This window comes from Chiloscyllium plagiosum, chromosome 6, assembly GCF_004010195.1.
Source record: "Chiloscyllium plagiosum isolate BGI_BamShark_2017 chromosome 6, ASM401019v2, whole genome shotgun sequence".
Taxonomy (NCBI): domain Eukaryota; kingdom Metazoa; phylum Chordata; class Chondrichthyes; order Orectolobiformes; family Hemiscylliidae; genus Chiloscyllium; species Chiloscyllium plagiosum.
Window position 1 is genome coordinate 75,993,997 of NC_057715.1, and position 22,587 is coordinate 76,016,583.

At 38.8% G+C, this 22,587-nt stretch overlaps 1 protein-coding gene across 1 annotated transcript in view; it reads left to right on the forward strand.

The window, feature by feature from the left end:
* The window catches only part of LOC122551059, a 69,537-nt gene that overhangs the window by 43,326 nt on the left and 3,624 nt on the right, over positions 1-22,587 (forward strand). Inside the window, exons 6-11 of the mRNA XM_043692701.1 lie at positions 1,300-1,331; positions 3,971-4,076; positions 12,567-12,629; positions 15,358-15,458; positions 20,315-20,483; positions 22,398-22,471. Coding sequence (XP_043548636.1) covers positions 1,300-1,331; positions 3,971-4,076; positions 12,567-12,629; positions 15,358-15,458; positions 20,315-20,483; positions 22,398-22,471 — 545 coding nt within the window. The remainder of the gene's footprint in view (positions 1-1,299; positions 1,332-3,970; positions 4,077-12,566; positions 12,630-15,357; positions 15,459-20,314; positions 20,484-22,397; positions 22,472-22,587) is intronic.

Sequence of the window (22,587 nt, forward strand, 5' to 3'; positions counted from 1 at the left end):
TGTTCCAGTGCTGTTTGTTTACAATTCAAGTGGGGCAGCAAATGGGCACTGACCGTAATAGTGAGCAGAGTGCTGGCTGACTGTAGTCACTGAAATGCCAAATGTAATTGTGTGTATTCCTCTTGTGGTTAACCATTAATGATACCGCACATATACCAACAGGCACTAACTTTGGGTTTCTGGGCAGAGTGGATACCAGCTCTTTATTCCAGGTGCACATTGATGACAGCAGTGGTGTAGACTACATCTTGTAATAAGATGGCAGGAGACCTGCTGTTTTAATGAAACAATCTTATTGCTGTGGTTCTGTTCGCCGAGCTGGAAGTTTTTGTTGCAAACGTTTCGTCCCCTGTCTAGGTGACATCCTCAGTGCTTGGGAGCCTCCTGTGAAGCGCTTCTGTGGTGTTTCCTCCGGCATTTATAGTGGCCTGTCCTGCCGCTTCCGGTTGTCAGTTTCAGCTGTCCGCTGTAGTGGCCGGTATATTGGGTCCAGGTCGATGTGTTTGTTGATGGAGTTTGTACAAAAATCCCATGTAAGGACTGCACAAAACACTATATAGGACAAACAGGAAGACAGCTAACGATCCGCATCCATGAACACCAACTAGCCACGAAACGACATGACCAGCTATCCCTAGTAGCCACACAGCAGACGACAAGCAACATGAATTCGACTGGGACAACACTACCATTATAGGGCAAGCGAAACAAAGAACAGCCAGGGAATTCCTAGAAGCATGGCACTCATCCACAAACTCCATCAACAAACACATCGACCTGGACCCAATATACCAACCACTACAGCGGACAGCTGAAACTGACAACCGGAAGCGGCAGGGACAAGCCACTATAAATGCCGGAGGAAACACCACAGAAGTGCTTCACAGGAGGCTCCCAAGAACTGAGGATGTCACCTAGACAGGGGACGAAACGTTTGCAACAAAAACTTCCAGCTCGGCGAACAGAACCACAGCAACGAGCACCCGAGCTACAAATCTTCTCACAAACTTTAAACAATCTTATTTTCATAGTTGAGTCAGTTCTTGTGTTTCTGTGTTCTATCCTGTGTTTATTCAATGTGAATTGGCTTTAACGTGATTGAAGAATTTAGGCTGTTATTTGTAAATTGCAAATTTTTCTTACCTGTATTGGCTATAATGCAATTCCAGCTAATGCACTTTGCTCTTGTCGCACAAGATCACATGAGAACTGAACTATTGTGTTATATCAGAACCGACTGTAGTTTGTGTAGTAATTTATTCTTTGCATTTGAACTAACTTTGTGTTTTTAATTTGCAGACTAACTGGAACCAGAAAGGAATACCTGAAAGGTAAAATTTACCATCTGCTTGTCGATTCTACAAATGTGTTCAGAAGCTGTCTGTTATCGAAAGCTGAAACTAATGTGTAGGGGAAGAAAAATTGAGTGTGTATGTTTTGAGGTTTCGGCTGTGAATATATTGTTCAATAAAGGTTCTGGAGGGAAATTGAACATTGAATGCTTGTACCTTTCAATACCTTTTGCAAAGAACATTTCTATTATTCCCATATGTACAAAATTTAATTGATTTGAGGTGGTTTACTGGATAGAATTATGGGAATTCATGATTTACAAGGAAAATGTATGCTGTGTTCTCAGATACCTTCTGAACAGAACATTTCCAAACAAAAGAAAAACTTGGAAGTTACCAGATTACCTCCTTTTTATAACTGATAATGCTTGCTGTGCAATTATTTCAGAAGGGAGGGGATAGTGAAGTGACCAGGTGTAAGATTGTGGGATGAGGTAAATGGGATGGTAAGGAGAGGTGAGAGTCTAGGTTGCTAGAGACCTGCAGTGTGTTTAGGAAGCCAAGAGGCGCACTCCAGTAGTACCTGAATTAGGCAATAACATTGTAGATGTATTTTGGCAGAGAAAATGAGGTGAGGGGTTGGTGGAGGGGAGGAGTAGCAAATTGAGAAATACGTATGGAGAGAATGCAGATAAGTGGACATAAGATCGTTTCAGAAAAAAGAAAATAGATAACTGACAATGCATGGTTTGAGTTTTTTAAATATTGTCTTTGGTGCCTTTTAAGGAATCTCTACTGCATACTCCATGTTTTCAATAATTTTTACCCCTTCACTATAGTTTTTAGTGTGCAAACTCAAATTGAGATTTTTCTTCAGCTTTGAGATGGAAGAAGCAAAAGCTTGCAAAGATAACTATCAGATGAATATGGAGTGTAGGAAATACATGGGAAAGCTGGCCGACCATGAAGGGAAATACTGCAGCTTAGAGAACAAAAAGTGGGCAAGCAAACAATATCACAGAATAATAAAAGCCCCAATGAATTGTGCTGTGAGGCAGAAACTGCAGCCTATTAGTTAAGTTGAAGGCTGTTGCAAGTAAGGATGGAGCTAGATGGAACGGGCAGTAGCTTAGTGGTTAGCACTGCTGTCTTACAGCACCAGGGACCTGGGTTCAATTCCACCTTGGTCGATTGTCTGTGTGGAGTCTGCACATTTTCCCCATGTTGGCATGGGTTTCCTCCAGAATCTTTTGGTTTCCTCCCATAGTCGGAGAATGGGTGGATTAGCCATGAGGCATGCAAGGTTACAGAGATCGGGGGGGGGGGGGGGAAAGATTCTGGGTGGGATGCTCTTTGGTGTAGATGTGTTGGGCCGAGTGGCCTGTTTCCACACTGTAGAGAGTCTATGATGCTTCAAGAAATGTGATCTATGATGGGTATGTACCAAAGCATGTTCCTTTACAAAGTGTATTTTGTTTTTTTTTGAGTAAAGTGGTTTTATTGAACTTTTTGAAAACTATATTGCATAGCTTGAGGTGTGGAAATTTTCTGTGATTGATGTAATTGCTATTTTCTATTGGCAGTAATTAATTTTAAATGATGCAGCTTTTCTTTTAAAAGCACATAAGCCTATGACAATACAATCCACAGAATATAGATTTTATCTGAAGTTTAAAAAAATCTAAAACTTTTTTTAAAGAAAAATCTTCTGAGATTAACTAATGACTCAGTTTTTATGATGTAATTTTTTAAAAAAATAAACAAATTGGTATATTGTCAGACTTTTGACTATTTCTAACTTATGTTTCTGGATACCCTACATTTCATGAAAAATGATTTCATTGAAACATACACATTTCCGAAGGGGCTTGATTGGATTAAATCCCTCTTGCCTGAAGGAATCTAGAAATGGAGACCACAACTTCAATAAGATATTGACCACTTACAGTTATGAATATTTGGAATTCTGTACACCTGAGGACTGCAAAGTGCTCATTTGTTGCGTGTACTCAAGTCTGAAAGAGAATTTTTGATGCTAAGTATGTCAAGGTAGAGACTTGAGAACCTGGTCAGGATTCTGCATCATAATTTTTATTTCCTTGTGTTGGCAATGAACACAGATTCAATGGCAAAGGCCAAAACTTTAGGGCCCTCTTCCAGAAGGATATTGAGGTTGGAATGAATATTTTAAAAGTCCTGCTGATAATTGAGCATAAAATTAAAATATTTAATATAATTGTTTATACAGTTTGCCTGTATGTAGAATGAGGGACACGAGTGTTGTTACTGTATTTAACCAAATTGATCTGTATTGTAAAACAAAGAACTGCAGATGCTGGAAATCTGAACCAAAAAAAGTTAGAGAAACTCAGCAGGTGTGGCAGCATCTGTGGAGAGAAAACAGATAACATCTTGAGCTAAGAGATCCTTCTTCAGTTGTATATTTTGCTGTGAAATGCCATATCTGAATTACATTTGTTATGGTATTTTTGGGAAACGTTCTTATAAGTGATTTGAAACCTAATTTGTAATTTATTTCTGAAAATATCATTTCTAAAGAATACAACAGAAATAAATCGACTTTATTCAAAGACTTGTAGGAGATCTTTTACTAAATACCACGGGTGTTGATTAGCTGTCGAATTTGACATATATATATTTGTTTGTTTGTTAAATAGTTTCTTTGAACAAATGAGGATGAATGGTGAATGTGAAAGTAGCATTATGTGCCCAGAATTGTCAGCTACGCATAAGGAACGTCAGGATTATTTAGAGCTGAAAATGGTATGTAACTATTAGTGTTGCTTCTCTGTAAGTGTGATTTTTATTTTTTTTTTGACTAATAATGTTTTGTGATTAGAGGGAGGAAATTTGTGAAGATCTTTCCTAAAACATTACAAAAAATACTGACGTGCCTTGCAAACATCATTAGCTTTGGTTTGTGTTGCAGTCATGTCCTACATGTTGAATTTGATTTAGGTAATCATTTATATTTCCACTAAGGCGATGAGAGGGTCTCTGATCTTAACAGACCCTCATTATATTTTTGCAGAAAGACCCTTAGTGATCTTTCTCACTGATGACCAGCAGGGAGGACTTTGGAGGAACAATGCAGTCAGCACTGAGTTGAAAGTAACTGATATTTATTATGAGGAAACAGCATATTAAATAGCACATTATAAGCAGTCATGGGCTTTCTGCAACTTGATCTGGGAGAAGTGATAACTTTATTAATGGTTGAAATTTATTTGATCCAAAATAGTGAAAGCCTGTTACTGCTAGATCTGTTCAAAGTTAAAAATGGGGAACTAACTCACTTTAAGAAAGTAACTGGTTTGCTTAAGGCAAAATAATTGATTTGTAAAAGTTCCAAACACTTCTGTTTAAAATTTTAGCTCTAGCAACAAAATAAAACAGAAGAACTGCGATTGCTGGAAATCTAAACCAACAAAGTCAACAGGTCTGGCAGCATTTGTGGAGAGAACAACAGTTAATATTTTTAGTTCCATGAGCCTTTGTCAGAGCACTAGCAGGTTTGATTACAGTCAACGCTAATTATTCTTTCAACCTTTAGCGTCCTTAAAAAAGGCCATAATTGTTCCAGTTTTGTTTTGAATCTAAATTAGGTTAGCTATTCAAAAGTATTTTTCTGGACCGTAGACTTAATTACAATTACTTTACTGTTTTGTTAAGATTTCTTTGATACTTTAATATTGAGTGTTTTGTTAATTTCCTGATATTAAATTATTTTATTTGATAAGGCATTACTTTTAAATAAGGCAAAATAATGTGGACGCTGAAAACCGGAACAAGCACAAGATGTTGATGAAACTTTGCAGGTTTTGCAGCATCTGTGGAGAGTGAAATGGTTAATGTTTTGAGTCCAGAATGACTCCTCTTCAGAACTGTAAGGTTTTGGGAAGAACAAAAATAAAATGTTGTATTTAAGGATCCATGAGGGTGTTAGTGGTCACAATGTGGTAGAATCTCAGATTCTCTTTGAGGGAGTGTATCTCCGGTCTCCAAACCAATGTCCTCAACTTAAGTGAAACCAATTACAGAGGAACCTCAATTATCCGAAAATCGGATTATCCGAAGGAGATCTCGAGGTCCCGATAGAAACGTTGCATCAAAGACGTGATCGCATCTTTTGTTTACAGTGATTTACAGGCGGCGTCACCAAATGACTGACCTCCTGCCCTCCCTCTCTCCCCATACTTTCCCTGGAGTTCTACAGAGGGGTGTACCCTAAACCCCTCCCCCATTTCCCCAGATAATCTCTCCAACATTGTCCTGTACAGGGCAGAAGTGGAACCTGTCAAAAAGCTGCAGTAAGAAGTTGTGTGTGTGTCCATGTCAGTGTGCGTGTACTATTTGGAGACTTACCCCACAAAGGCAGTAGCAGCCTTATTGTTAGTCTCCAGTCTGGCTGCTCCGGGGAGGGACGGGGATTGGGGGGGTGGGGGGTAGTGCTGGACGCGGATGGGGGCGGGTGGGGGTGAAGTGTTGGACGGGTTTAGGGGGAGGTGTTGGACAGGGTTGGGTGGGTGGGGGCTTGTGTGCTGCTGCTGCTGCAGTCTCTTGAGTGGGGAGCAGACTTTTAAAAACTCTGAGCCGCAGAGGAAAGGCATTTGAATCGATTAACCGAATAATTGATTATCGGAACGAAATAGTGCTTGCCCATCTCGTTCGGATAATCGAAGTTCCCCTGTACAGAGGTATGAAGCAAGAGTTGTCTGAAGTGGTCTGGGAGAATATTGCAAGGGTAAACTCTGTCAACACTAATTATGTTTCTCTGTCCACAAATGCTACCAAAGCTGAGTTTGAGTACTCTATTTACAACATTGTTTTAAATGTGTACTATTCTACTCAGAATCCTTCCGTCAAAGGACATGGCTCATATTTTTTATTTTAGCACACGATTTCTCTGGTGACAATGTTTGTACTTTGTGCAAAATTCTACATTATTTCAATGTGCAAATAGTTTGGTGTGGTATTCATTGGTACAAGTAACACTGGTAAAGGAAAAAGGATGAGGTCCAAAAAGCAGAATATAGGGAGTTTGCAAATAAGTTGAAATCTAGGACCTCAAAAGTAGTGATCTCTCAGTGGCATGTGCTAGTTGGTATATAAATAGCAGGATATATCAGATGTCCAAGGCTGAAGAGATTGGTGCAAGGGGTTTGGATTCCTGGAGTAGGATGAGTACAAACTGGATGAGTTACACCTGTGCAAGACTAGAACTGATGCCCTCAGGGGAGTATTTGCTAGTGGGTTGGGCAAGACTTTAAACTAAAATGGCAGGGTGTTGGGAACCTATGCAAGGAGTTGGAGGAAGTGGAATCAAGGACAAGAATAAAAGACAAAGGAGAAAAAGAAAATGTGAACGGCAAAGAAATCAAGGCTTCAGGTCAATTGGTGCCACAGTGAAAAATAAGAGGAGTGGGTCAAGTAATGTTTAAAAGTTTAAAAATTGCACCCCACCAGCTTATAGTCCAACAGGTTTATTTGGAAGTGCTAGCTTTTGGAGTGCTGCTCCTTCATCAGGTGGTTGTAGAGTATAAGAGATGAATCTTAAGGCTTTGTGTCTTAGTAAGCAGAAAGTTTGCAACAAAGTGGATGAATTAATTATGCAAATAGATGAAAACATATGATATAGTTAGGATTATGGAGACATCTATGGGGTGACCAAGGATGGGTATCTTTGGGTATTCAGTCTTTTTAGAAAAAGCAGACAAAATTAAAATGCAGTTGCACTAATGGTAAAAGAGAAAGTTAATGCAATAGTGAGGAAAAAATATTAACTACAACCATGTGGAATGGGTAGAGCTGAGAAACACCAAGAGGCAAAAAGCATTAGTGGGGGTAGTACATAGTAGGGGTGATATTGGAAATGGCATTAGACAGGACATTCGAGGCGCATACAATAAGGATGTATTTATTGGTGACTTTAATCTGCATATAGATTGGGCAAATCAAATAAATAACACTACTATAGAGGAGGAATTTCTGGGGTGTATATACTGTATGGTTTTCCAGGCCAATACATTGAGGAAGCAACTAAAGAACATTTGAAAGTAGGTATTGTGTAATGAAAAAGAAATAATTGGCCTTCTAGTTGTGAGGCCCCTTTGGGATGAGTGACCATAATTTCTCCTCATGGTGGAGAGTGATGTTGATCCTGAAACTAGGGTCCTGAATCTAAATGGAGGAAATTACAAAGGTATGAGGTGTAAGTTGGCCATAATAGATTGAAGGATGTTACTTAAAGGGATGACAGTGGAAAGGCATTGACAAATACCCATGAGCATATGGGTGAATTTTCATTGTTCGTTCCTCTCTGATGCAAAAGCAAAATGGAAATGCTGTACAAACCATGGCTTAAAGGAAAGCTAGAGAGTGTATCAGATTCAAGGAAGAGGTATAAACTGTCTAGAAAAAAATCTACCTGAAGAGTAGGAGCAGTTCAGAATTTAGCAAATAGGCCAAAGGGATTGGTTAAGATAGGGAAAATGGATTGGTTAAGATAGGGAAAATGAAACTGAGCTTGCAGGGAACATAAAAAGACAGACTGTAAAGGTTTCTATGGGTATGTGAGGAGAAAAATATTATTGGTAAAGACAAATGAGGTCAGAAAGAGGTGAATTTTTAACTGAGAATGAAGAAATGGCTGACCTAATAAAAATATTGGAGAACGCGGAGTTTAGTGAAAGGAAGAAACTGAAGAAAATCATAAGAGGGACAATAGTGTTGCGGAAATTGGGATTGAAGACTGATCAATCTCCAGGGCCTAATCTATATCTAAGCGTACTTGAAGTGGCACTAGAAATTTTGGATGCATTGGTGATCATCTCCCAACATTCTTTATGCACTCGGTTCTGCTATAATGCAGTAGTTCCATTCTCATGCAACTCTATTATAAGAAAATCGCATAATAGCAGCATCTTTTCAAACAAATGAGACCGGAATCATGTTATAACCAACATGTGCTTTAAAAGTATGCTCTTTAGAAACAGTGTCCTCAATTCGTCAGTCGCATTGCAGTGAATTCACATTAATGAAATATGCATTAAAGCAGAATGACCTGTACTCCTGGACAGTTCCTACAGATTGGAATATAAATAATGTAAACCCCGTTTTGTTTTTTCAATAATCTGATATATCCTGCTATTCTCAGAGAGAAAACTGAGATTTTCTAGACCAGTCAGCCTGCTATCAATAGTACAGAAAATGCTAGAATCCATTTTACAAGATTTAATAGCTTAGCATTTGGAGAACCGAGACAGGATCCAACAACATCTTCATGGATTTATGGAAGGGAAATAGTGCTTGGATATCTTTTGAGAATTTGTCAAGGATGTAATTGTTGGAGGGGAGCCAGTGGTAAAGGTTTATTTTGACTTTCAAAAGGCTTTTGATAAAGTCCCACAAGAGATTAGTACGTAAAATTAAAGCACGTGGGTTTAGGCATAGTCTTTTCAGACTAATAGAAGAGTGGTTGGTAGATAGGAAACAAATAGTAGGAATAAATGTCTTATTCTAAATGGCAGCCATTGACTAGTGAGATACTGCAGGGATCAGTGCCAGCACCCTAGGTATTTGCATTATGTTTTACATTAACAATGTGAATGAAGGAACTGAGGACACTTGTTGCTAAATTTGCAGATGATACAAAGATACATTGAGGGACAAGTTGTGTTGAGGAAGCAGAGAAGCTGCAGAAAGACTTGGACTCACTGGGAGAGTGGGCAAAGAAATGGTAGTTCGAAGACAATGGGAAAGTGAGATTATGCGCTTTGGAAGGAAGAACAGAAGTATAGCCTATTTCTAAATGGGGAAAGGCTTTGGAAATCTGAAGCATAAAGGCACTTGGAAGTTCTAATTCAGGATTCCCTTAAGGTTAATTTCCAGGTTCGCTTGGCAAGTTCAGGCTTACGGGGCGAAGGTAGGAAAATGCGTTTGGGAAACTTATCAGCCATGATTGAATGTTAGTATAGACACAATGGACTAATGGCCTAATTCTGCTTCTGTATCTTAATGTCTTATAAGAGGTTAATTTAGATAGGGGAACTAAATGTAATATCTCCAAACTTGTGGATGAAAGTTGGATGGGAGGTTGAGCTGTGAGTAGGATGCAGAGATTTGTGTGATTTGGACAAATTGAATCAGTGGCAAATGCAGTAGAATTTTTTTTGTTTTACCCCCATGTTGCCGCCTAACTGTGGTAGTGCTTATATTTTTCCCAGCACCCATGATATGTGTGTGCAGGTGTGAGAAACCATAAAAGACAACAGGTGTACAAATCTTTATTAAGTTCCCATCACCAGGAAGAAAGGAAACACCTGAGTGGCCAGTGACAAGCAATGCCCTTCTCATCAAAGAGCAATGCTACGTGATCAAAAAAGTGAAGGGGAGGGCATGGATTAAATCAAAATAGAGTTGAAGGGGGAAATATAATTTTTTTTCTATTCATTCTTGAGACATGGGTGTTGCTGGCAGGTCAGCATTTGTTAGTGAGCTGCCTCCACAAAAGCCCACGCCCAAGCCTGGAAATTGTCTAGATCATATTGCATTTGAACGTGGATTACTTCAGTATCTGTGGAGTCATGAATGGTGCTGAACATCATACAGTCACTGGCTAGCATTCAATAATCTTGATTAAATGAGGCTCACTGTGGTAGCAAAATCAAGAAGGAAAATTATTATCTGGCAATTAATTGAGAGACTAATGTGCAGTGACACCTGAGCATCTTGTGCACCTGAGGGTAAGCGTGCTGGTGACCCGTGATCAAGAAGGCAAATGGTACATTGGCCTTCGCCTAAATAGGCAGAAGCTGGAGTGAGGGGAGCAAGGTAGTAATTACTGAGGAAAACTGGTATTCGGTGTTGGATAAGAAAAATTGATTAACCAACCAATTCTTGCCTGCCCCCAAATTAGAATGTTAGGTAAAATGTTTGTATGAGTTACCCTTTCCACCAACCTGCAGTCTGATATCAGCTGTGACTCTAATGGTTAGCCTAAGTGATTTCATAATCATGGATCAGACCTAAGCTCTGCAATCCTGCCAGTTGTGAATGGTAATGAATAATAACCCAACTCCTTTTAGAGGAAGCTTCGCAAATATTCCTTTCGTCTATCATGAGGGATCCCATTGCAAAAGGTCAGGCTTAAGTATTTGCAGCAATCTTCAGCCATACAAAGCAGGACAAATCAATCTGGCCAGTTACCGCCTCATCCATCTATTCATGATCATTAGTAAAGTAATGGACAGTAGTGCTGTCTAGTAGCATTTGCTCAGTAATAGCCTGCTCACTGGTACTCAGTTTGGGACCTGCCAAGACCACTCAATTCCTGACCTTATTACAACTTACATTCAGACGTGGGCAAAAGAACTCCATTCTAGAGTGAGTGGCTACTCTTGACATCCAAGGCCGCATTTGACTGAAGACTGAAAACTGAAAGAGCTGCGGATGCTGGAAATCTGAAACAAAATGTTGGAGAGAAAGCAGATATTTTGGGTCCAGTGACCCTTGAGGACTGATGGTAGCTAGGTGGTTTTTATGTGGAAGTTGGGCAGCCCAAAGAGCAAGGAAAAACTGTTAGATATGATTGGTTAAAGGCCCTTCTGCTAATAGGGATAATTTGGTGGATGTGTTGAACTGGCAAGCAACTGTAAGCTCTCTTTTTGGAGACAGGTGTTCTGTGAAGTGGTCACCAAGTCTGCACTTCACTTACCCATTGTGGAGGAGACCACATTGTGAGCAGCAAATATAGTAGACTAGATTAAGTCAAGTATTTTCCTTACTCGACATCTGTTTCCATTTCTGTGAGTAGGCTCGCCATCAATATCCACTGCAAACTAACGGACTCCCATGGTTACCTTGACTATACTTCGTCATGCTCTACATCGTCACATTCTAAATCCTGTAAATATTCCAGTCCATTCTCCCAGTTCCTCAGTCTCTGTTGCATCTGTTCTGATGATGCCAACTTTGATAAGGAGGCCTTTGAAATGCCCCATTATCTTCCTCAACTGAGAATTCCCCACCCCCATGGTCAACTTGATTCCCAAAAATGACCCTAAGCTTTGAGCTGCTTGCTGCTGCAACACACTTTGTTCTCTGGCCAACATTTCTGTCTCAGGCTTGCTGCACTGCTCCAGCGAAGTGAAGCTCAGTGTAAGCTGGGAGGACACCACCTCATTGTGCTTAGAAACCCTGCAGCCTTCTGGACTTGATATCGAGATAAACAGTTTTAGGGCTTGAACTTTTTCCCCATGCTTTTTTCCCCACCGCCACAAAACAGACCTTGTCATTACTGAAAACAACAAATGCCAGAGACCACAGCAGGTCAGGCAGCATCCACTGGGAGAGAGCAAGTCTAGATATTCCTCATCAGAGCTGGGTCTGTACTGAATTACATGGATTGCTGCCACGCAACCCACTGTTAACCACTAATTGTCCCCATTGGCAGCTTTAACCACTCTGTTGTTTGTCCTGCTGTTTTTTTCTCTCTCTTTGAGCTCTCTGTACCTATTGTTCATTCAATGCACCCCACCTTTTTATATAAAAACCATCCTTATGCTGAAGAAGGGTTCCTACTCTCAGAATGTTAACTTTGCTTTCTCTCCACAGATGCTACCAGACCTGTTGAGACTTTCCAGCAATTTCTGTTTTTGTTTCTACACTTGATTGAGTGGCATCAAAGAGCTTTAGTAAAATTGGAGTCAATGGGAGTTGCCAACAAAACTCCCTTGGAGTTGTACCAGATGTGAAGGAAGATGATTATGATTGTTAGAAGTCTATATTCTCAGATATAGCCATCAGTGCAGGACTCCTTCAGCATAGTGTCCTACACACAACCATCTTCAGCAGTTTTATTGTATCTTTCCTTCGTTATCAGGAGTGCGGTTGTTCACTAGTAGTTATACAGTACTCAGCACGATTCTTGACTCCTGATACTGAACCAGTTTGTGTCCAAATTCACCATGACTTGGACAATATCCAGGTTTGGGCTGACAAGTGGCAAGGAACATTTGCTTATCTACTGTGTTTAAATCGCAATCCAGCGCAAGCAAACATAAATATTGATGTGCTTATTTCAGTATCACGAATTTGACTTGCAAACGTATGAGTGTTTGTTTATTGTCCCCAGGATTGAAACCTAAATGTATTCAGTTTTCAAGATGGCTGATTGTAACAAGTTTTGTGTTGCTAATTTTAGTTTAAGAGGGATGAGTATGCAAAAGTAATTTAATTCTCCTTTTTCTTCAGGAAGATGATGGTGGCTGTTACGAAGTGTTGTATGAACGGGCCAGATTTACTAACATGCTTCAGGTAAGCCCTTTCAAACAGAACTTTATTCTGGTGCATGGTTCTACATTGTATAATGTCTGCTTCAGGGAAAAATGGTCGTAATACTGTGCAATATTTAGTTTTTAAATTTTACAAAATGCATTTTTTGTGAAAGTGGAGTCACAGGAAGACTAGTGAAGAACGTATTTGGTATGCTTGCCTTTATTGGTCAGTGCACTGAGTATAGGAGTTGAGAGGTCATGTTGAGGCTGTACAGGACATTGGTTAGGCCACTTTTGGAATACTGCATTCAATTCTGGCCTCCCTGCTATAGGAAGGATATTGTGAAACTTGAAAGGGTTCAGAAAAGATTTACAAAGATGTTGCCAAGGCTGGAGGGTTTGAGCTGTAGGCAGAGGCTTGGGTTATTTTCTCTGGAGCGTCAGAGGCTGAGGGGTGACATGAATCGGATGAATAGCCAAGTTTTTTTTCCCCCTAAGGTAGGTGAGTCAAATACTAGAGGGTATAGGTTTAAGGTGAGAGGGGAAAGATTTAAAAGGGTCCTAAGGGGCAACATTTTCAGAGTGGTGTGTGTATGGAATGAGCTGCCAGAGGAAATGGTGGAAGTGGATACGATTACAGCAATTAAAAGGCATCTGGATGGATGTGTGAATAGGAAGGGTGTAGAGGGATATGGCCAAATGCTGGCAAATGGGGCTGGATAAATTTAGGATATCTGGTTGGTATGAATGAGTTGGACTGAAGGGTATGTTGTGCTTTATGGCTTGCTCTACAACTCTAAATATTTTGAATTTTATAGACAATGAAGTATCATAACTGGTTAACCTTCCATTTGCCAACAAGTTGAGAATTTTAATCCTGCAGTTTCTAAAGATCTATCACTTCTTAAATCAGATTGCTGAAGTAACACCCACATTCAGTCTTGCAGTTTTCTTTTTGTATAAACTGTTGTATTTTTTGTGATTGCTACTTTTATTTCAGCTTATCAACGATCGCACTTTTTCATTTTGTTTAGTCCTTTGGCTCAGGTTGTTAGGGTGAAGTCTGAAATGTGGAAACAGTGGCATCCGAGATGAAAGGAGATACATGAATAAACTCCTTTCAGGAGAGAGTCAAGTTTCTTAGATTACCTACATCAAAATTGGTCCATGGTTAGGGATGGGTAGATATGATTGCAGTAAGGTAGGTATTGGGATTCAAATGTTAGCTTTGCAGGAGCCTCTGCAAATGCCCATGTCCATTATATACTCTGGATGAGGGTACAGACTGCAATGAGATGAGCAAACTGACCACTGGCTATTGTATAGAGTGGTATTCAAGTGGGGGGAAAATGGAAAATGTAGGGGATCAAATAGTTAGGGGAAGAGATACTAATTTCTAAAGTCTGTTACCCATCTGGCTAAGGACATATCTTATGGGGTGGAGAGGAACTTGGAGTGGTTAGGGAAGAATCCATTTGTTGTAGTCCATTTAAATACCAGTGACTGAGGAAGGACTAGGAAAGAGGTTCTGTTGAGAAATTGAGAATCTTGAGACGAAATTGAAATGCCAAGCCGCAAAGATGATCTCAGGAATACTACCTGAGCCAGGTGAAAATTGGTATATGATAAATAAGATTAGAGAAGTAAATATATGTGGCTCAAAGATTGGTGTGGGATAATTCAGTTCCAAAGTGTGAGGTTCTGGCACCTGTACTAGGAAAGAGATCTCTTCTGGGATGAGTTAGTTTGAATCCTGCTGTGACCAGTCTCCTGGTATAACTAGGATTATACATAGGACTTTAACCTAATGAATTAGGGAGGGCGCTCGCATGAAGGGAAGTCCAGGAAAATCGAAGAAATGAGAAGAGGTGGAAGGAAGAGGTAAGTGATATAGCCTGATGGGAAAAGGCAGAAAATATATGCAGAAGAGCAGAAATTAGAACCAGAGTCATTAGTAATGGTTTAAAAAGTAAAAAGGAGTGAAAAAAAAGTGAACACTTGGTAGATATTACAGTGATATGGTCATTGTGTGACCAGGACTAGGGACTCAATATTCAAAGGTATTTGACATTCTGGAAAAAATGGGCAGAAAGGTGGTGAGGTAGTGTTAAGAGGAAGGTACCTGTTTGGTGTGTAGTGATGTAGATGCAATAGATCATAGTTTGGGTGGAAGAGAGGAATGGCAAGAGGAAGAAGTTGTAGGTAGGAGTTATCTATGAGCTCTTGAAAGATGCCTCACAGTAGGACAAAGTATTAGCAAGAACGTAATGAAGGTATATAAAAAGGGCATTACAGTTGTAATGGACGATTTTAATATTGACTGGACAAATAAGTTGGGCAAGATGGAAGATGATCTGTAGAGTGCATCTGGAATGGTGTCTTAGTTGCAGAGCCTATCTGGGAACAGGCTATTCCAATCTAGTAATGTAGTGGGATTATGAAGAGATCTTGTAGTTTAGGATCCTGCAGGGGGTAATGGTCACAATGTGGGAGAGTTTCAAAATCAGTTTGAGGGAAAGCAACTCTGACCTTGGATAAGTGCCCTTATTTAAATTGAGGACAATTGTTGAATTATGAATCACAAGTTGTCTAAAGCAAGCAGAGAAAATAAACTGAAGGGAGGGTCTGGGAATGAGCATTTAAGCAGATGTTTCATTACAGTTGCTGAAACTTTATTCTTGTCAGATTTGTACTTACTGTTTTTCACAGTAAGACTGGTCAACTGCACTACTTACATTATGTATCATGCCATGTTTATTTTTACACAGCGGCTGGAAGATATTAGGTTTTCAATTGAAAAAGATCGCAATGGAATTAGAAAGCAAATACATAAAGAATTTGAGAAAATTAACCAGTCTCTCCAAAACAGGTAATATTCATCAGCTTGTTTATGCACCAGTTTCTGAGGGACATAATAAATAATATAGATGTATAAGACGAGGTAATACAAATATTTGATTACTAAAAGTTGTGATTTTCTTTTTGTTAACTTTAAACTTAACAGTACAATGATAGATTTCTAAATGTATTATATACTGCTGGGGATTATCCATAATTTCCAAGAATTTACTCTGGCATATTTAATTTGTAATCAGTAATTTTCACCACCTACTGCCTCAAGTGAGCATCTCCTGTTTTAATTTTTAAACTGTGGCCCCTTGCTCATATAAGAAATATCCTCTCTGCATCCACTTTGACAAGACACTTCAGGATCATCTTACGTTTCAACCAAGTTGCCTATTGCTTTTCTATACTCGAGGATATCAGCTTAGCCTGTCCAACTTTTCCTCAAAAGACAACCCACTCATTCTGATTATTAGTCTAGTAACCTTCAGTGAACTGCCTCCAATGCACTTGCTTTCATCCTTGAATAATGCAGACCAATATTTAAGTAATACTCCCAGATGTGGTATCAACTGTGCTCTCAATGACTAAAATATAACTCTTACTCTCTTTGAATTTAATTTGTCAAATTAAACTATAGTATTCTATTGGCTTTCCTAATTGCATGCTGTATCTGTGTTCTTGCCTTTTGAGATTCTCACACAAGACTCCTTTTTATATCTCAATTTTTTGCAAACCACCCACATTTAAGTATCTAAAAGCAGATCAAAATAATCTTGACTTTGTGTTCTAAAATTTCATTTTTCCCTATATTAGGCAACGTTTGCCAAATCTTTGCCAACTCACTTGAAATCTATGTATATCCTTTTGTAATACTCTGACGTCCACTTGCCAACTTCACTTCCTAACTGTTTTTGTCTCTTCATTGAATTTAGCAACTATTCCCTTTATCCGCTTCTTTATATACATTATAACAGTTGAACTCCCATTACTCAAACCTGTGGCATACCACTCGTTATGTTTTGTCAACCAGAACATGGTCAGTTAACGCATATGCTGTATCTTGGTGTCTAAGCCAACACTGACTATACCATGATTCTTCTATTTTTCACACTGGTTTTTGATATGGAACTTTTTACTAAATGCCTTCTGGAAATCTAAATACAGTACATCCGCCTTTATATTCCCCTTTATCTTGAGCATGTTACTTCTTCAAAGAACTTCAGCAAGTTTCCTTTCACAACACCATGTTGTTTCTGCCTACTTGCATTGAATATTTCCAAGTTACAAAGTCTTCAATAGCTTCTAACATCCACCCTATGACAGATGTTACAGTAACTGGCCTGTAGTTTCCTCCTTTGTTTGTTTATTTTTTAGTTCATTCATGGGATGATGGCATCACCGGCTACGCCAGCATTTATTGTCCATCCCAGAGGGCTGTTAAGAATCAACCATATTGCTGTGGATTTGGAATGAGAGAAAGCCTAGGCGGTATTATAAAATTAGATACAAGAGTTTCTAACAGATATTTTGAAGAGTTGATCCTAGAGAAATTGACTGGGGAATTAAAGAATGGAAAATAAGGAGAAAAATGAACTGATCAGGTATTCTGCATCAGTCTTTATTCGAGATATAATTAATAACCAAGTAAAAGCTGTAGACAGGAAATGAAAGAGAAAGAGGAATTGGAGAAAATCAATCACTAGGAAAGTGGCATTGAGCAACCTATTGTTACAGGTTGACAAGTGTCTGGGTCCTGCTGGACTTCATACCAAGGTCTTAAAAACATGGCTGGTAAGATACTTAACTTGCTTTAACTTGCACAAAATTCCCTAAATTCAGGGAAGATTCAACTATACTGGTGAGAAGTGAAAGTAACTTTTTTTATCCTTTCTGCTTTCAAATAAAGCCAACACCAGTATCTTACCAGTCATGTTTTTAAGACCTTGGTATGAATCCAGTAGGACCCAGACACTTGTCAACCTGTAATAATAGTTTACTCATGCCACTTTACATGTGACTGATTTTCTCCAATTCCTCTTTCTCTTCCTCTTCCACTTCCTGTCTACAGCTTTTACTTGGTTATTAATTATATCTCAAATAAAGGCTGATGCAGAATAACTGATCAGTTCATTTTTCTCATTATTTTCCATTTTTTAGTTCCCCAGTCAATTTCTATAGGACCAACTCTTCAAAATATCTGTTAGAAACTCTTGTATCTAATTTTTATAATGCTGCCTAGGCTTTCTCTCATTCTGGTTTTTCCTTTTTTACATTTTTGCTATTCCTTGTATTTTGTCAGATCTGCTGACCTGCTTCCCATTTGGTATAATTGTATGTATTTAAAATCATAGAGAAGAGTCCCTTCAGTCTGTACCGCCAAAGTTTGACACCATCTCTCATTTTTAGTTAATAACAGGTGATTGGTTTACTCCTTATATTTTAACGAAAAAGAAAAACTTTTCTGTATTCTGAAATGCCCCTTTAAATGTCTGCCACTGCATTCCTATTAATCTACCCTGTAACCTAATTTATTTCACTTTAACGTCCTCTACTTCTCATAATTGTCCTTATCTACATTTTAAAATACTAGTCTCGAGGCCATCTTCGCCACCTTAAACTGAATACAATCATTTAATAGTCTTTGCTACCTTGCACCCTAGCTTTGTCTTCACTAACAGATTATTAGAACTTAGAACAAAGAAAACTTACAGCCCAGGAACAGGCCCTTTTGGCCCTCCAAGCCTGATCCGATCCAAATCTACTGTCTAAACCTGTCTCCCAATTCCTAAGCATCTGTATCCCTCTGCTCCCTACCTACTCGTGCATCTGTCCAGACACATCTTAAATGAATCTACCGTGCCTGCCTCTACCACCTCTGCTGGCAACGCGTTCCAGAACCCACCACTCTCTGTGTACTTGCTGTGTGTATCACCCTTAAACTTTTCACCTCTCACCCTTGAAAGCGTGACCTCTCGTTATTGAATCCTTCGCCCTGGGAAAAAGCTTATCTCTATCCACCCTGTCTATACCCTTCATGATTTTGTAAACCTCAATCAGGTCCCCCTTCTATCTCCTTTTTTCTAATGAAAACAAACTTAACCTACTCAATCCCTCTTCATAGCTAGCACCTTCCATGCCAGGCAACATCCTCGTAAACCTTCTCTGCACCCTCTCCAAAGCGTCCACATCCTTTTGGTAATGTGGCGACTAGAACTGTACACAGTATTCCAAATGCGGCCAAACCAATGTCTTGTACAATTTTAACATGACTTGCCAGCTCTTATACTCAATACCCTGTCCAATGAAGGCAAGCATACCATATGCCTTCTTGACCACTCTATCCACCTGTGCAGCAACTTTCAGGGTACAATGGACCTGCACTCCCAGATCTCTCTGCCCATCAACTTTTTTCCAAGACTCTTCCGTTCAATGTATAATTCGCTCTAGAATTAGACTTGCCTAAATGCATCACCTCACATTTGTAATTCACATTAATCCTACCTCATTGCACAATGTCAGATCTAATATAGCCTTCTTTCTGGTTCGCTGCAAAACATTTTGTTCTAAAGAAACTATCTCAAACATTGTGAATTCTTTATGTAGGCTACCTTTCCTCATTAAACTTTCTAATCTATAAGTAAATTAAAGTTCCTTTATGATTATCGCTAAATACTTCTAACAAACTCCCATTTTTTTCTACCTGTACTTCCTGATTACTGTATAGCATTCAGACTAGTGAGCTCTTGCCTTTACCATATCTCACTCCTACCTAAACTATTTCTATTTTCCTAAACTTGGGTGATTCCCTTTCTACTGTGTTCATACCATCATTAATTAACAGAGCCAGCCCTTGACATTCCACAACAAGTCTAGTATAAACCTACTGTCTGGTTGGGATGTTACGTGAATTCAGAAACAGAGCCTTTAGTTTTGTCCTCTTTATTTGTGTCCTGTAGCCTTGCGATGGTGTATTTAGATTTGTACACTACCTCTCTTCCTGTCATTGTCTGTGTATCATTTTCTGTATTAATACCTTTCTCCATTATCTTGACCCCTACTCTGATTTATCACATCTTTTCATCACAGCCTCTGGACATAATCTAGAGATTCTTGCCTTTTTTGAGATCCTACCTCATTTGGTGTCAAACTCCATAAGTAATTATGCAGAGCCTCTTTCTTTCTGGCCTTTGTTTGCATTTACTTTGATTATGATGAATAGATTCTGCCATCCTACTTCAAGTTCCTCTTCAGTCCAGAACTGATAACACAGCCTTTTGAGCACATGCTGTTTGCTATAGAGGATCATATCCATCCCTTTTCATTTTACTGGCCCTCACTACCACTGCATTCCTTTTCATTTCGTCTACCAGGATGCCATGGTCAGTTAGATCATCTACCTTGAGGCCCCTACCCTCATTTTAAATGGGCTGAAAAAGCCTCAAAACTGTTTGACAATTTCAAAAACTGAGCCTCATCCCCATATCTTGCATGTGCTCCTGTCTCTGACTTTTGACTAAATCATGTGACCCTATCCTGAGCGATTATAACTGCATCCTAGTTCAAAGGTAATTTACCTGCATCCTCATGTGTTGTACTGTCAAGCTTGGTATCAAGCTCTGGAACACTCCTCTAGCTGCAACCACCTTAGTAGAGACATATTTGTCCTGGATCACATTGGAATCCAGGAGTTCCCTGTAGCTGTAACAATCACTTATCCTGGCACTTTTTTAATGTGCTTAATGAATTACATTATTCTGTTGTATTTTCTTTTCTGTGTTTTATTAACCTTGCCTACAGTTCCTATTATTTTGAACTTTAGGAATAGAATTGACCTTAACTATTGAGTATAATTAAGTTTGCCCTTGCCATTTTCCGCAGGAAAGAAAACTTGTTGAATGAGTTAGAATTCCTGGTACAACAACATCTTAAAAGGATTATTAAACTCCAAAATGTGCTGAAGGAGAAGATTTATGGCTTGGACTCTGCCATAAAAAACTTAGAGCAGGCCAAATCAAAATGTCTCTCAACATGTTGTAATTCCCACCAGGTAAGAATTGGATATAAAAGGTATGTAAACTGTATTATGGAGGAATATTTCATGAAATACCATGAACTGAAATAGTTCCTGCAAGGTACTCTAAACAAATTATACTTCATTTTCACCCACTCTTGAAATCCAATTTCTTTTGATTTGATACACATGCTTCTAGATTAGTGTTATCGTCGTGTGTTCCTAGCCAGTGTTTATCTGTGGATACACATTACAAAGACAAATTAGCCAATTTCCACAGATTTCAATTTGTGGAAATATGTTTTTGTGAATTGGCTGCAGCATTTCCTTTTGGACACAGTTTCCTGTTTAAATATTGCATAACCTAGCCTGCCTTATTTAATTTTGTATTAATTGAATGATTAGGTGTTATTGTTATGAAAAGATGTAAATTATACGTCATTTTTAGAGTTTGTATTTCAAAATAGTGACCTGCTGGTTATTTTTGTGAAAATTCTTTTTTGAAAAACTGTTCAAGTGACTGTGAGCCCCAAGAGTATTAATGGTAAAATATTTATACAGTTGTAGTTTACGACAGAAGACTTTTGGTTTTGCTTTTGGTTCAGACTATAGATAGTGAATTTGTATCCTTATTAGTTGCAAAATTTGTCAAATACCCTTTCAATTCTCAGTGAATGGATGTTTCTCTGATTTTGTTTTTTCACTGGGCATTGTTTTCCAAGAGGTTGAAACATAAAGTCAGATGATGGAGTGAGCAAGTGTTCCAGTTCTGCTGTAACAAATTCATAATTTCTATCCTGCCCAAAAACTGTTATCTGAAATAGTTTTTGTTTATTCCCCTGCCTGGCTCCATTTTTTTATTTGTTGGATATTGTGTAGGAGACTCATTCCAATATATGAAACTTTCCGAAAAGGTCTAAATCAAACAGAAAATTTATCTGATTGGCTGGTTTCTGTAATTTGATGACATGTTAATTTCAAAGTCAGAAATCACATGATACCAGGTTATAGTCCAACAGATTTATTTTCAAATCACAAGCTTTCTGAACAAAGTCCCTTTGTCAGGTGGCATGCTGAGAAAGCTTGTGATTTCAAATTAACCTGTTGGACTATAACCTGGTGCCATGTGATTTCTGAATTTGTCCACCCCAATCCCACACCGTCACCTCCATATCATGTTAATCCCAGTTCAGTCTGGGTTTTGGTTATAGGATTTCATGATCTTGGTTTAACCTGCTCAGATGATTGAGACATATGTCATATTATAACTTGATGTTTATCAGCAAGGTTTTGATAAATTTCATAATGAGCACTCATTCAAATTGTAGAAATGGTTGATGCAGCGGTTTTGCCTTTGTATTTGAACTTTGCCTTCTGATGGGGGGGGAAAAACATCAGGACATGCCTTTGCTGTTTACAAACACAACCTAATCTCTATCTTCAGCTTTTCTGCTTTGAATTGCTTAGCATGAATACAAAGAGAAATGCTCATCTGTAAATAAGCCCAGTGATGTCAGTTAGTGACAGACATCCCTAAAGTATAAATGGTTAATGTAATTCCTTTCTATGTTCTAATAATGTCACATTGGCTGTGCGTGCGCAGATGGCCCGACTGAGGCCAAAGTTATGGAAGTTGTGTCAAAGATTATGAAATCATAGTGCTGGCTGCTCAGTTGTTGCACAGTTCATCATGATGGACGAGAGTGTACGACTGCACCTCTGGGCTGAATTTGAACTTTGAGGATGTGCACTAGCTGACACCACTGATTACTTTACCTTTGCTTCTGCAGACACCTAAAAACTCAATAGATTGGAAGGCAGTCTCATCAGTTGCTAGACAGTGATGTTCATGGAATTTCTGCACCTGTGTGCTCCTTGCACGTGTCTTGAGGTAGCATTCCTATGAAATAGTCTTTTTGTTTTAATTTGTTTCCTGTATTTTAATTTCAGATTATTGAAAATCTAAAATGCTTAGATCAAGTAAGTAACATCGTGGAGACCCTAGAATTGAGAACTGATCTGAGGTAAGTGCTTGCTTTAGTTTGAACACTCAAATTACTGATAAAATGAAAAAACAGTCTGATTACAAGGGAGTTATGTAAGGAATGAGAATACTGATATAGCAATTAAAGACCATAAT